Source organism: Sorex araneus, chromosome 5, assembly GCF_027595985.1.
Source record: "Sorex araneus isolate mSorAra2 chromosome 5, mSorAra2.pri, whole genome shotgun sequence".
Taxonomy (NCBI): domain Eukaryota; kingdom Metazoa; phylum Chordata; class Mammalia; order Eulipotyphla; family Soricidae; genus Sorex; species Sorex araneus.
The window spans coordinates 109,013,302-109,028,660 of record NC_073306.1 but is presented as its reverse complement, the minus strand read 5'-3'; the positions used below and the strand labels follow the sequence as shown (position 1 = coordinate 109,028,660).

The 15,359-nt window shown below is 52.0% G+C and overlaps 1 protein-coding gene across 1 annotated transcript in view; it reads right to left on the bottom strand.

Annotated features, from left to right (window-relative positions):
- Positions 1 to 14,341, bottom strand: part of STOX1 (storkhead box 1) — a 50,459-nt gene extending 36,118 nt beyond the window's left edge. Inside the window, exon 1 of the mRNA XM_004617109.2 lies at positions 14,032 to 14,341. Coding sequence (XP_004617166.2) covers positions 14,032 to 14,341 — 310 coding nt within the window. The remainder of the gene's footprint in view (positions 1 to 14,031) is intronic.
- Positions 14,342 to 15,359: the final 1,018 nt, after the last annotated feature.

Here is a 15,359-nt window from a genome sequence, read left to right as displayed (position 1 = left end):
TTTGCATATGATATGCTCATAACATGTAGGAAACCCTGAAGAGCCTCAAACAAGGGGCTGGGGAGGGGCCGGAGCAATAGCGCAGCAGGTAGGCGTTTGCCTTGAACGTGGCCAACCTGGGTTCAGTTCCCAGCATCCCATATGGTCCCCTGAGCACCGGCAAGGGTGATTCCTGAGTGCAGAGCCAGGAGTAACCCCTGTGCATTGCCGGGTGTGACCCAAAAAGTAACAACAAAAAAGGGGGAGCCAGGGAGCTAGTACAGCAGGTAAGGCACTTGCCTTGCATGCAGTCAACACAGGTTTGATCCTGACAGGAGTGAGTCCTGAACACAGAGGTAAAAGTAAGCCCTGAGCACCATGCAGTATGGATCAATAACAAAATAATAGGAAAATATTAAAAATATTTTCCTGTACATTTCAAATAATATTGCACTGACACAATCTGCTATGATTTTATTACTAGTAAGCACTTGAAGATGTAAGTAGAAGAAAGTGTATAAAAATATGTGTAAACTATTATTTGTCATACTGGACCAAAAATAATGGAATTTTCTTTGTATGTGATCTAATAATAACAATATATAATATATAACAATAATGTAATTTGCTTTGCAAGTTTTGCATTCTGGGGGCGCATAGTTAATCCCCAACACCACTTGGTACCCTGAACATGACAGGAATCAACCACCAAACAACAGGCTGGAAAGAGCCTCTGAGCATTGCCACTAGTGACCAAAACTAAAAAAAAAAACAGCAAAAAGTATCAAATTAAAAAATGTAAATAGGGGGGCTGGAGCGATAGCACAGCGGGTAGGGCGTTTTCCTTGCACGCGACCGACCTGGGTTCGATTCCCAGCATCCCATATGGTCCCCTGAGCACCGCCAGGGATAATTCCTGAGTGCAGAGCCAGGAGTAACCCCTGTGCAGAGCCAGGTGTGACCCAAAAAGCAAAAATAAAATAAAATAAAATAAAATAAAAAATGTAAATAGGGGTTGCAGCAATAGCACAGCAGATAGGGCGTTTGCCTTGCACGCGGCCGACCCGGGTTCGATTCCCAGCATCCCATATGGTCCTCTGAGCACCGCCAGGGGTGATTCCTGAGTGCAGAGCCAGGAGTAATCCCTGTGCATTGCCAGGTGTGACCCATAAAGCAAAAAAAAAAAAAATGTAAGTACTAATTGCCCTTGCACTAATGTTAACTGCCTGGCAAACAATCAAACAATTCAGGGGGGAAAAAAACTAAACTAAAGGTTGTAGAAATAATACAACAGGTAGGGCTGTACTTGCCTTGCATGTAGCCAACCTAGGTTCCATCCCTGGCATCCCATGTGGTCCTTTGAGCACTGCCATGCATTATTCCTGAGTGCAGAGCCAGGAGTAACCCCTGAGCACTGCTGGGTGTGGCCCCAAAACAAAAACAAAAATACCAAAAATCTAAATGAAGTGCCATACTTACATTCTCACACTGTAAACAAGGCATTCATGCATATAAACTCAGTTGCTTGCTGGAGCAGCCCACGAAATGTGACCTGCTTACCCCACAATGCTTGCTAAGATGTAGTGGCAGGTGTGACCACTGGCCAGTATGACTCATATTTTGTGTGCTTGTTTAGAAAATAATCACTGTGACTTTGTCACACAACAGACAAAACATGTATAAGGGCTTTACAAAATTCTTTATCCTTCAACCACCCCCTTATTTTCATTCAATGACCCCCACTAATACCCCAGGCTACCACTACCATCCCCCACGGCCCACTTCAGGGAGCCTTCGCCTAAAGCATAGATATTAATACTATCATAAATAATAAATCTAACTCACGATACCTCCATTTAAGTTGTGGGGAGGGGGGGCGGGCAGGTGAGACATGTGTCATCAGCAATGAATGACAGGATTAGATCCTAGGCACGGCATGGCCCTGGGGCTCTTTCTGTGGCCTTACTCAAAGGACACGAGGGTTCTAGACCCTCTCCAATGTATTAGCACTGCAGACAGCAATCTCCATGACAGTGTGGGGACTATCCTGCATCCAGTCATCACATCCGCATACGGACAGGGGCATAGGCCTAAAACCACACATCGGGAAGAGGTGTCCAAGTCCAGCAGGCTCAGCTGTCTGTGGTTCCCAGCAAGGGAAACAGACGTCAGGATACGACTCCCCATCCCCACCCCCACCCACATGTGCCTCTCTGGCCAGAGATATACGATAGTGCTTGGGGCACTTGCCATGCACAGGGTGAAACCCAGTTCCACTTCTGGCACCACACATGGTCCCCTGAGCACCACCAGGAGTGATCCCAGAGCACCATTAGGTGTGGCCCACTGCCCACCAAAAAGAGTAAAATATGCTCCTTACTAAGCTCATTTTTATTTCTTCTCCTTTTTTTTTTTTTTTTTTGCTTTTTTTTTCCTTATTATTGTTGTGGTTTTTGCATCACACCCGGCTGTGCTCAGGGCCTACTCTCAGCTCAGGGCTCTGAGGTCACATCCCGGGAGTTTTCTCTGAAAACACACATGCACATGTGCATAAACAGAACTCCTGGTCAGCTGTCCAATGTCACGCAGGTGAGGGCCTGAGGCTTCTGCCCCTCTGTGTCAACCACTGCAGCACCAGACCCAGAGTTGCTCAGGGTGGACCTAAAACACAGTGATGTGAGCAGGAGAGGCTCAGAAGATACAGCTGCAAAACAACGCTTCAGTGCTCAGCAAGCAGGGGTGCGATTCGGAAATGGAGATTCTGGGTAGGCCTAAGCAGGAGCAACTTCCCTGCTTCTGGAGGTACCTGAAGCAACGTCTGTGCGAGCACATGGATTTTCCTGCATCTCCTGACACACATGACTTGGGTGCTAATCCAGCTGGCGGCCAGTGCCAAGCCCAGAGCTGGGCAGCCTCCGGTCCACAGAGCCAAGCCACCCACAGATCCAAAGAGAGCCATCCGCAGCCGGGAGCACGGAGACTGAGAGACCCAACGACTAATCCATGAGTTCCCAGCAGATTCCCGGAAGGATTTGTCTTCTTCCATCAGACTGCCTTGGCACGACAAAGGGTATGGACCTGACCAGCACCTCAATACTGGGACCCAATAGGAAGGACAAGAGAGAAGAACAGACGGGGCTGTGAAGAGAGCTCAGGCGGCAGCTCACAGGCCTACCTGTGAGAGGGCCCAACAGCCCAGCCTCCTAGCACCACTGGGTGTGGTCCTGGTGGCCCCAGAGAACTGGCCCAATCACCAAAACCAGGTCCCCACCACCTTGCTGAACTCTGCTATATGTGGTCTCTATTAACATTTCACTAATAATAATAATAATAATAATAATAATAATAATAATAATAATAATAATAACACAGAGATAGTACAACCTTGCACGCAGTCAATATCCAGCCCCACATTTGGTCCCCGGAACACCACCAGGAGCGATCCTGATCCCTAAGCACAACGCCAGGAGTTAGCCCTAGGCACCACTGGGAGTGGCTGCCAAACTGAAGGGTCAGGGAGAGCATACAGGGAGTACTGCACTTACCTTGCATGTGGTCAGCCCCTGTTGGGTCCCTGGCACCATATTTTGCCCCCCAAGCATTACCCCTATTGGGCATTGTGGAATATGGACCAATTACCAGGCCCCCTTCCCAATAAAAAGAAGCAAAAAAGAAAGAAATGTCTTTTTCAGGAAGGAGGAGGAGACAGACTAAACACGGGGAGGAGTGAAGCTTGTGCCCTATCACTGAGCTACACCCCAGCCTTGCGCTAGATTAGCAGTGATTAGCATAAACCCCATGCATGGAGAGAAGCTACTTCAAGGATGAGAATCCCTGGGTACTTGAAGCAATAGCACAGCAGGTAGGGCATTTGCCTTGCACGGGGCTGACCCGGGTTTGATTTCCAGCATCCCATATGGTCCCCTGAGCACTGCCAGGGGTGATTACTGAGTGCAGAGCCAAGAGTAACCCCTGTGCATCACTGGGTGTGATCCCCCAAAAAAAAGAAAAAAAAAAGAATGAGAATCCCGGGTAGGAGCGATAGCATAGGGGGTAAAGCACTTGCCCTGCATGCACACGACCCAGGCTCAATTCCAGGTACCCCATAATGTCTCCCAAGCACCTCCAGGAGTCATCCTGAGCACAGAACCAGGAGTAAGTCCTGAGCACTGCCAAGTATGGTTAAAAAGCCAAAAACCAATGGGGGGAAAATGGAAGGGGTCTAAAAAGTTTCTAATGCTGAAAGGATGTTTCTGAATATTGTGCTTTTCCTCCAGGAGGCACAGACATAGAAGGATAGTCCTGATGTGGGCACACGTGGGGGGCAATGCAAAAACCCCAAATCTGTCAGCTGGATTAAGCTATGGCCTCTGCTAGGTGATCAAACACCGACCCAGCGGGATTGCAAAGCTATTTTACAGGTGTGGCTAAAGGCTCTAGGTAAGGAAGATGATTTCACGTGATCCAGGGGCATCTTTCATTAGGCCAAGGACCCAGAGGCTGAGAGAACCCCACCAGGATGCCCTGCATGAGGCCACACCTGCAGATGTCACACTTGCCAGGCCCACGGTCATGCTGAGGGAACTCATGGTGGCTCTCTTCCGAGATCCCACACTGCTTTGGCTTCTCTCGAACCCTAAGAAAAGCAGGTGCTTTCCAGGAGGGCAGGGGAAAGGGCAGGTTCAGGCGGGAGCAGGAGCATCCAGAAGCACAAGTTAAAGGCACCGGGGCTTTGTCTGCTGAGCTACGGGGCCCAGTGGGAGGGCTGAGCAGATGGAGAGCAGGGTTGGGGCTGCGGCGTCTGAGATGTCCTGGATCCGTCTATGCTCAGGAGAGAAGCCGAGGGCATAGAGCAGGGCAGAAGCCCCAGCCACGGGGAGGAAACCTGAGCCGTGACCCAGGTGGGATACGGAGCTCACAGGAGGTCCGAGACCAAGGAGCAGAAGGAAGAATCCGAGGGACGCGCAGCAGTAAGACCTGTCAGATCCGATAAGCCACTAACCTGGGATCAGGGAGAGTGGGGCAGATCCACGCTGACTTTCAGGTTACTGGCTCTCCCCAGCACCCCCAACACTACAAAGGCAGCAATTAAAAGTATCCTCTCGTCAGTACTGTGGAATCAAAACACCTGCCAGGGAGACTCATCAACCACCCAGATGTGATGCCCAGACAAATGCCCACAAGCACCCCGCCGTGAGTTCTCTGGCTTTGCAGACTGAGACTGCCCTGCGTGGTCGGCTTGGGTCAAAGGCAGCAGACGGAGGAGAACGCCATGTGTCAGAGCTGCAAAGTGCCTGAATGGGACCCAGGAAGGCGAGAGCAGCCAGAGCAGCCGTCTCTGCCATTCCCTGGGCCCCGGAACCAACCAGAGGTCTGGTAGCAATCTGATAGCCTCACAGGGAGAGGGAGCACAGGGCCCCACACTGAAAAGCAACAGCAGCATCAAAGGAAGTGGGGAGCAGCGCTGATGAATAGAGGAGGCCGGAAAAACCCCAGCAACACAGTCGCACCAGGCCCTGGACCCCGCCTGCAGTCTGGGAAGGGGACTGAATTCATTCTTTCTTTCGTTTTGTTTTTTGGGCCATAGCTGTTCTTGCTCAAGGCTTACTCCTGGCTCTGTGCTCAGGACTTACTCCTGCTGAGCTTGGGGGACCACATCAGATGCTGGTGCTGGGGATGGGGATGAAGCCGGGGTCACACCATGTGCAAGGCTGGTACCCTACCCACTGGACCACTTCTCCATCCGCTTGGCTTCTAAAGGAGGAAGATCACCAAGCTAGAAACAGCTGTAGAGGGCAGGAGGAGCATGTACCTCTTGCGAGCCAGGCCCCGAGTCTGATCCCTGCTACCGAGAGATTCCACCAAGCACTGCTGGATGTGTAGGGTCCCCACCAAAAAAAAAAAAAAATTTTTTTTTTTTTTGCTTTTTTGGTCACACCCGGAGAATGCACAGGGGTTACTCCTGGCTCTGCACTCAGGAATTACCCCTGGCGGTGCTCAGGGGACCATATGGGATGCTGGGAATCGAACCCGGGTTGGCTGCATGCAAGGCAAACGCCCTACCTGCTGCACTATTGCTCCAGCCCCACCCCCACCAAAAATTTTTAAAGACCATATTGTATAATACCATTTTTATGAAATGTCTGGCAAATTTACAAATCCAAAAGGACTGGGGGAAAAGGAGATGGGGAGTGGACTTGGGTTTCTTTTTGAGGTGAAGAAAGTGTCCTGGGTTTTGATCAATGCTCACATAATACTGTCAGCAGGGGGCAACCCTATTTCAATCCCTAGCACACAGGGACCCCCAATCATTGTCAGGGGGTCACTTCACAGCATGGAGCTAGGAAGAGCCCCCGGAGCACTGCTGAGTGTGGAACAAAAACAAAACAAACAAACAAAAGACAAACAATCTAGGTGGCAGAAAGATAACTGAAAGGCCTGGAGCACTTGCCTAACGTGCAAAGACCCAAGTGCAGTGCTTGATCCCACAGTTCAATGCCTGAGCACTGCCAGAAGTAGCAGCACCAAATGAGTGGCCCATGCTCTGAACTGTGAGGCCCGCAGAGCCAGGCTCGTCCCACCAGGAATAACCCCCGTCCCCCCACACATACCCTCAAAAGCCAGTTCAGTGATAGACTGTGGATGGACACTTCTCAGAGGAAACTCAAGAGCACATGAAAAGTGCTCAATATCACTAGATGCAAGGGGAGTCCAGATTAAAACAACAGGGGGCTGGAGAGATAGCACAGCGGGTAGGGCGTTTGCCTTGCACACGGCCGACCCAGGTTCAAATCCCAGCATCCCATATGGTCCCCTGAGCACAGCCAGGGGTAATTCCTGAGTGAAAAGCCAGGAGTAACCCCTGTGCATCGCCAGGTGTGACCCAAAAAGCAAAAAAAAAAAAAAAAAAAAAAAAAAACAGAAGACGTTGGCCATTGCAGTCCGTTTCCGTTTTCTTTGCTTCTGTTTGCTTGGCCCATGGCATGAGACCATTGATGATGACCGTAGAGTCAGCACCATGAAGAGTTCCGCATGCTTTCCTCAAGCTACTCAGGTCTGATCTCAAGGTCCTGAATCCCCTTTGAATTGGCTTTTGTGTACGGTGTGAGAATGAGGTCTGAGTTCATTTTTTTGACATGTGACTGGCGAGTTTTCTCATCACCATTAGCTGAAAAGGCTTTTCCTTATTCCACTTCATACTCTCTGCCCTTTGTGGAATGATTAACTTGCCCATAAACCTGGGCCTCTGGCTTCCAGCTCTTGATTCTACCCCAGCAGGCCGAGAGTCTGTCATTATTCCCATACACACTGTCTTGATCACTACAGCTTTATAGTATAATTTAAAGTTGGGGAAAGGAAGTCTCCCATCTTTTTCTTCTAGGATTGCTTTGGCTATTCTGGGGTTTATGACAACATATAAATTTCAGCAGCATTTGATTTATGTCTTTGAAAAATGTTATGGGAATGTTTAAAGGAAGGCTTTGGATTTGAATAGTGCTCTGGGCAGGATTGTTATTTTGCCCTTATTAATCCTCCCGATCCATGGACAGTGGATGTGTTTCTATTGTCTTGTTCCCGATTTCATTTTCTTTTTTTTAGTGTTTATAGTTTTCTCTGGGTGTCTTTCACCTCTTGTTAAGCTGATTCCCAGGCACATAATTTTTTGTTTGCTTGTTTGCTATGGTTTGGGTCCATGCCTCAGGGCTTCCTCCTGGCTCTGCACTCAGGAATTACTCCTGGCAGTAATCAGGGGATCATATGGGGTGTGGGAGATTGAGCCCATACTCGATTCTCCCCCGTACTTGACTTTCTGAAGCATAATCATGAAGTTTTCATAAAAGTAAACATAAACATAAATTTAAAAAAATTAAAAGTCAGGGCTGGAGTGATAGCAGAGAGGGTAGGGCGTTTGTCTTGCACATGGCTGACCCAGGTTTGATTCCCAGCATCCCATATGGTCCCCCAAGCACCGCCAGGAGTAATTCCTGAATCTACAAGCAAGGAGTAACCCCTGTACATTGCCGGGTGTGACCCAAAAAGAAAACAAAAATAGTAAAAGTCACAGGCATTTTTATTCAATTAAAAAAAAAAAACAGAAGGCCATGGTGAAGGGCCCCGGGTTTGATCCCCAATCCTCAGCACTGCACAGCCTCCTGAGCACCATTGTGTGTAGCCCTGGTGACCCCACACAAGACTGGGAATGCCCAAGACAAAAAAAAAATACTTTGGGTTGGAAAGAGATGGGAGAGCATGTTTCACATGCAGAAGGCTCAGTTGAATCATTGGCACCACAGAGTGACTCCCAAATACAGAGCAGGTGTGACCCCCTAACCAAAATAAAATATATTCCTTTTAAAAATGGGGCTGGGGGTGGAGTGGAACAATAGTACAGTGGGTAGGGCATTTGCCTTGCACACGGCCGACCCAGGTTCGATTTCCAGCATCCCATATGGTCCTCTGAGCATTGTCAGGGCGATTCCTAAGTGCAGAGCCAGGAGTAACCCCTGTGCATTGCCAGGTGTGACCCAAAAAGAAAAAAAATGAACTGGGGGCTGGGGTGATAGGACAGCAGGTAAGCCACTTGCCTTGCTCACAGTCGCCCCAGGGTGGATTTCTGACACCCCATATGGTCCCCCAAGGAGTGATCCCCAAGCATAGAGCCAGGAGTAAGCCCTGAAGCACAGCCAGGTGTAACCCCCAAAACAAAAACAAAGGCAAAAAGATTGGGCTCCGGTGGGGGGGGAGGTATACTGTGATTCTTGGTCGTGGAATATGTGCACTGGAGAAGGGATGGGTGTTCGAGCATTGTATAACTGAGACTTAAACCTGAAAGCTTTGTAATTTTACACATGGTGATTCAATAAAAGAATATATTAAAAAAAAAAGATTGGGCTCCAGTGATAGTACAGGGGGTAGGGCACCTGGGACCATCCGGGTTTGATCCCTGGCACCCCCATATGGTTTTCCTTCAGCTGCTCCCTCAGACAGATCCCTGAGTGCAGAGCAATCCCTAAGAGCACCTAAGTTATCCATTCCAGAGAAGGGAGCAAACTTGTTTGGACAAGTGGTCTTTCTCTTCACCCCAGGAAGCCATCATTAACCTTTCACCTCCCTGCAGTGATGGTCCCAGGCAGCAAATGACTCACCCAAACAAATACAGGTGTCCCCACCCCCACCACCTGCAGCTGGGTAGGCAGATGGCTCCCCCCACCAGCTCAGCTCCCCTTTCATTTGCTAATGTCATTAGTTTTAAAACAACAATAACAAAAAAAACTCACTCCAGGCTGGAGCACAAAAGCAGAGAGAGCCCCAGATTATCATGCTAATGGTACTGCCACCCTCTTTTGGGGAGAAGCTTTCAGCCGGAAAACAACCATTTTTCTTATCAGAGTAAAGACACAGCGAAGAAAGTGAGGAGGGAGAGAAAAAAGACCCAAAACTTGGCAGAAAATAAACTCCAGTGGAACCTCTGTGCAGAGTTAGGGCTTGGGAAACAGCACAGGCGCCGCACTTGCCTGGTAAGCAAGCCTGAGTTCATTGGCACACATTCCGGGCACCCCCTTCCCCTCCCCTCCCACACCGAGCACTGTCCCCAGCAACTCTGCTGATGGATGTGGCACCTCAGCTGTCTACAGTCACCAACACTGCAAGAAACCATGTTTCGGCCACCCACTGTCAGGGGTGTGTAAGCACCACAGAAAAGGGGCGGGTCCCCAGCAAGCACCCCAGCTAGAGAGAGGTGCCCGCAAGCACACCTGTGTGAGCACAGCCACAGACCCCCTCAAGCACCACAGCCCCAATGGAGCCTCAGCCACGGCCCCCAACCAGGAAGCACAGATGTGGGTGAGAAGCAGAGGGCAGGAACCATAATGCCGCCTCCCCACCAGCACATGCACAAGGACAATGAAAATAAGCAAGTGGCCAGGGACTCTTGCACAGCCAGGGGGGCGCTTTCCATCCCAGGAATTCCACAGGGTCCCCCAAAATCACTCTGCCTCCTGGAGTGATCCCTGAGCACTAGGCCAGGAGTAAGCCCTGAGCACCAATGGCATGGTCCAAAGTGAAAAACAAAACAACCCTGGAAGCAAATTGGAAACCTAGAGGGAGAAACTCAATCCAGCGCCTGAGTCTAAGGCCACTCTGTCTGCCTGCCCAGGGTACATCCTCCTATCTCCTTTTGGGGAGGCCTCCCCACTAGTGCAGGGGCCTGGGGGCTACTCGGAGGGGTCAGACCTGGTGATGTGGTGCCACTTGACCTAGAGATGCTGGGAGCCAGCAGGGACAGAACTGGCAACGCCCAGGACCCATCAGGACTCTACTCGTGGTGCACAAGAAGCCAGTTTGTACCAGGGATTGACTGTAGGTCTCCAGCATGCAAAAATGTCTCCAGGCCTTTGACCTACACCCCCAGGTCAAACAAGGCTCATAGAGGGCTCAAATGGCTCTATGAGCTCTGGGTCCAGAAGCCCCGCCCACTCTCTGCCATTTCTGTCTGAACTGGCCAGTTACACTCGCTATGGCCAAATGTTTTTACGTGGAAGAAAATGAGCCTTAAAATACAAACTACATGGTGGGGCTGGAGCGATAGCACAGCATTTGCCTTGCACACGGCTGACCTGGGTTCGATTCCCAGCATCCCATATGGTCCCCTGAGCACTGCCAGGATTAATTCCTGAGTGCAGAGAAAGGAGTAAACCCCGGGCATTGCCAAGTGTGACCCAAAAAGCAAAAATAATAATAATAATAATACAAACAACATGGGCCAGAGCTCTAGAACAGCAGGTAGGATGCTTATCTTGCACACAGCTGACTTGGGTTAGATTCCCAGCACCTCTTACAGTCCTCTGAGCCTGCGAGGAGTGATTCCTGAGTACAGAACGAGGAGTAAGTCCTGAGCATCACAGGGTGTGGCCCCAGAACAAACAAAGCACCAAAACATAAAGCCTAAAATCTACTAGAAGTGTATCTTTTTTTTTTTTCTATTTTTGAGTAAGAACCTACAGTACTGCCTTTTCCTTCCTGAAGTCTTTTTTTTTTTTTTTCCTGAGGGAGAGAGTTTGGTTTGGGGGCCACACCCAGCAGTGCTCCAATACTACTACTCCCAGGTGGAGTCAGGGATCTGAACCAGGGTGGTGGCACACAGTGCCAGCGCCTAGCCTGGGAAGCCTGTTTCACCTGGTCGAAATCCAGGGGACTGAAACTGAGTAATCCCTGAGCACCTCCTGCCCACATCACTTTCTGGGCCCCTGAGATGATCCAAGAGCTGCTGTGACTGTGTTGCTTCTGCTTCAATTTTTGTTGGTTTTTGTTTCTGGTCACACCAGCAGTGCTCAGGGCTCACTCCCAGCTCAGGGATCATTCCTGATGGTGCTCCAGGGGACCATATGTACTGCCAGGGACCGAACCCAGGTCTGGGCTGAAGTATAAGGTTAGTGCCTCACCTCCCGTATTACCTTTCCAGTCCCTCCTTTGATGTAACTCAAGGACCCTAAGTTAGACTAGTACTTGGCAGCTAACCCTGCTCTCATTTCTAACTACTGACAGTTGTCAAATAAAATTTCCATTTTTACCTCTCAAAATGCTCTAACTGATGGATAGTTTCATCCAAGTTCTTTTATTTTGGGGCTGGGGGAGTGGGGAAACACTTGACAGTGCTTGGGGCCATACTCCTAGCAGTGCTCAGGGGACCATACTCGGTGCCATGGATTGGCTGAATGCAAGGAGGCACCTTAATCTCTGTACTATCTCTCCGGCCTTGTCCAACTTTTTCTCAGGGCTCTATTTAATTCCTTTTGGTTTGTGGGCCACACCCGGTGATGCTCGGGACCTATTCTTTTTTTTTTTTTTTTTTTTTGCTTTTTGGGTCACACCCAGCGATGCTCAGGGGTTACTCCTGGCTCTGACTCAGCAATTACTCCTGGCAGTGCTTGGGGGACCATATGGGATGCCAGGGATCGAACCCGGGTCAGTCATGTGCAAGGCAAACGCCCTACCCGCTGTGCTATCGCTCTGGCCCCCTCGGGACCTATTCTTGGCTCTGCCAAGGGATCACTCCTTGGTAGGGCCTGGGGGGCCATATGGGATGCTGGGAATCGAACCTGGGCCCTGGTTAATGCAAGGCAAGTGCCCTCCCCTCTCTCAGGGCTCTATTAAAAACTCCAAACCATTCCATGAGACCAAGTTGAGCGGAGGACCTGGTACTAAGCCTGCCCTCCTGCACCTCCACAACAGGCAGGCTCCCTGCTGCAGCCTTGCAGAAGCACGTTCAGTGGACAGAGTCGGGGCACCTGATGTGCTTTCACTGTGCGGCCCCTGGCACTCAGGTTTGTTGCCCCCCCCCTGCCAGATGAGGCATCATGGGAGCCCCTCCCAGGCCCCCAAATTTGACTCTCACTTTGCAGTCCAGTCTGACGCGCGGGAAGGCGGTGGGAAACCAGAGAACACACTTGCTAATTCAAACCAGAAAAGCCAAGGACATGGCTCTGAAAAGAGTTTTTCATGCAGTCTGTCTGGAAGACAGACCCCTTCCCGCAGAGAAAACTCTGGCTTGGCTACTTGGCTCCCCGTTTCCTCAGCCAGAAACCAATTTTCCTCCCTTGCTCCGGAGAGTCAAAGGAAATGAAACGTGTCTCTGCAATGAGTTCTGGTCTACCCTGAAGAAAAGGTAGGAAGTGGGGGGTGGGGAGTGTGTAAAACACCCCAGAAAGCTGGAAAACTCAGGTTTGGCCTCATTGGCCCGGGCAGCCCTCCTATCCCCCAGCTGCCCTCAGCGCTTCTCTGCCCTGGGAATCAAACCAATCCTTTTGCTTCTCTGGTCCAGCTCAGATGGAAGCAGATAGTGGAGAAAGACAGAGGACACATAGCGTCAGGTAGTGGACATCCAGAGAAAGGTGTCCTTGGTAGGAGCCAAAATTCAGGCCTGGGACAACTGAGGGCTCATCAACAGCACCCTCAAATGCCTCCCCAGGAATGGACACAAGTAGGCTGTCTCAGGCTGACCCCAGCCATTAGTGGAGGCTCACAGGCCACTCACGGGCCAAAGGTTTTGTTTCTCCAATGAGACTTCCTCGGGCAAAAGGCGGAGGCTTACACACTTGTGCCCTTACACTTCTGGGGCTGGAGCAATATACAGTGGCTAGTGCACTTGCCATGCACTCGGCGGACCCAGTTCAATCCTCAGCATCCCATATGTAATATGGTCCAATTACTAAATTCACACTTTCTGAAGACTGGGACGCAGATCTCTTTTTCTCTGAGAACTCTGCTTAGATTCTCTAGTTACCTACGTCGGAGCGTGTCCAGGGCGCTATTCGTCATTTATCCACCCCCACCGCCCCACCCGCAGTTAAGGACCCCTACATTTCAGCTAGGCCCTGGTCCAAGATCACAACACCCTAGCAGGGCAGGAAAACCACACGGTTGAGGGCTCCAAGTCTACCATTTAGAAAGAGGGGTGGGGGGGAGCGGAGCGATTCGGAGAGTACAGTGTTCCTCGGAGTGCCCTCATAGGTGTCCCTCAGACTACCCTCTGGGCGACTCTGAGGGTAGCCGTCCGACCCGGATTGGATCTCCAGTACCTTATGGATCCTTGAGCACCGCCAGGAGTAATTCCTGAGTGCAGAGCCAGGAGTATCCCTGAGCATCGTCGGGCGTGGCCCCAAGACAAAAACATACAAAAGCTGGTTTGGAAGGGTCGCAATGCGAGCAATATAAGGGTGGCTTTGTCCAGCGCCCTGGGGTGCTCTTCCCAAGCGCCTCGGAAAGCCAAACTCGAATCGCGGTCTCCTGGCCTCCGCTCGGGCTCCTGAGACGCAGCGCCTCTCCCGTACACCTAGAGCTCCCCTTTCCTTGCCTTTTTTTTTTTTGGGGGGGGGGGGGTAAGAGGCAGGGGTGGATGCACAGGGCGGAACCACGATGTGCCCGGGGACGCAACCTGGGGCACAGCACGCGCGCAGAGCCCCGAGTTCTTTCCCCGCGCCCGAGCATCCCCATCCGGGAGAGCAAGGTCCTCGGTTGCGAGCCCCCGCGCCCCCCGCCCGGGCCCGCACTCACCCAGCGCCCTGATGCGGAAGCCGCGCGGCGGACGCAGCGCCCGGCGGCCCCAGGCGTCGCGCAGCACCTGCAGGCTGGCGGGGGGCGCGTGCACCAGCAGCACCCCGCGGCCCAGCCAGCCCTGGAAGGCCAGCCGCGAGGCGGCGCGCGCCAGCCGCGAGTTCCAGAAACAGCGCGCGTTGGCGCGGCGGAACGCGCGGAACACGGCGCGCCCGCCGGGCTCCTCGGCGGCCCCGGCCGCCGCCCGCGCCTCCACCCTGCACAGCACCAGCGCCAGCGACGCGGGCGCCAGCTGCACGGGCCGGGCCATGCTGCGCCCCGCCGCGGCCCGACCCATCGGCGCTCTGCGCGCGGCGCCCGCTGCCCCGGGAACCCGGCTCCGGGGGGCGGGGCGGAGGCTCGGCCGCGCAGAGCCGGGGCGGGACGGGCCACCGCGGGGCGCCCAATGGGGCAAGCTCCGCACCGCCCCCGGGACTCCGCGGCCCCGCACCCTGGGAGGAACCCCACCCCCACCCCAGCCCCAGGGAGTCAAAGCTGTCACGGATCTCCGCACAGGGGACGCGACTTGGGGTCCCCTGTATCAAGAGAGCTCGGGTGGCCTCGGTCACACCCCCCACCCCCTGCTTTGGGGTGGTTGCCAGGGAGAGAGGCCGGAAAGGGGCAGCCTGGCGGTGTCACGGATGTCTCTGGGACCTGGAGCCCCAAGTCTGAACCTAACGTAAGGGACAGAAGTCACTTGGCCAAGTCTCTCTGAGCCTCAGTTTACGGTCCAGTTTCGTCCAGTGCGCTCTGAGGCTCCAGGATCTGGAAGGCACTCCTGATATCCCGCATACTTCTGAAACTATGAGGAACGTGTTGGAGAGGTGGCCGCCAGCTCGACCTGGCACAGTGAGGAAATTGTGGGATGCAGCTGCCGTGGATCTGGGGATTCTGAAGACTGAAACTTCACCTTGCCCCGGGAGCTTCTAGGAGGGATGGAGCGGGCTCAGGCTCACCTCTCCACAACAGAGCCCGCGCCTCATTCCTGGGTTAGAAGTGAAGGGTGAGAGACTGAAGCCTGGATCAGAGCACTAGGCAAGGCGAGCATGGAAGGGGGCGGGGTGTATGTGTGTGGGGGAGCAGTGTTCTCAGGGTCAGGAAATCAGCATTATGCCAGGAAACTGAGGTAAAACCTGGCAGTGTTCCAGAATGACCACCCTTCAGTTTAGCAACCATCAATAACAGCTATAATAATAATCTGAGGTCATCTATACTCTGTTCCCTGTAAATCATTATCACCTAAATAACAGATGAAGTTATTCAATGATAGTTCGGTAATAACATGTACC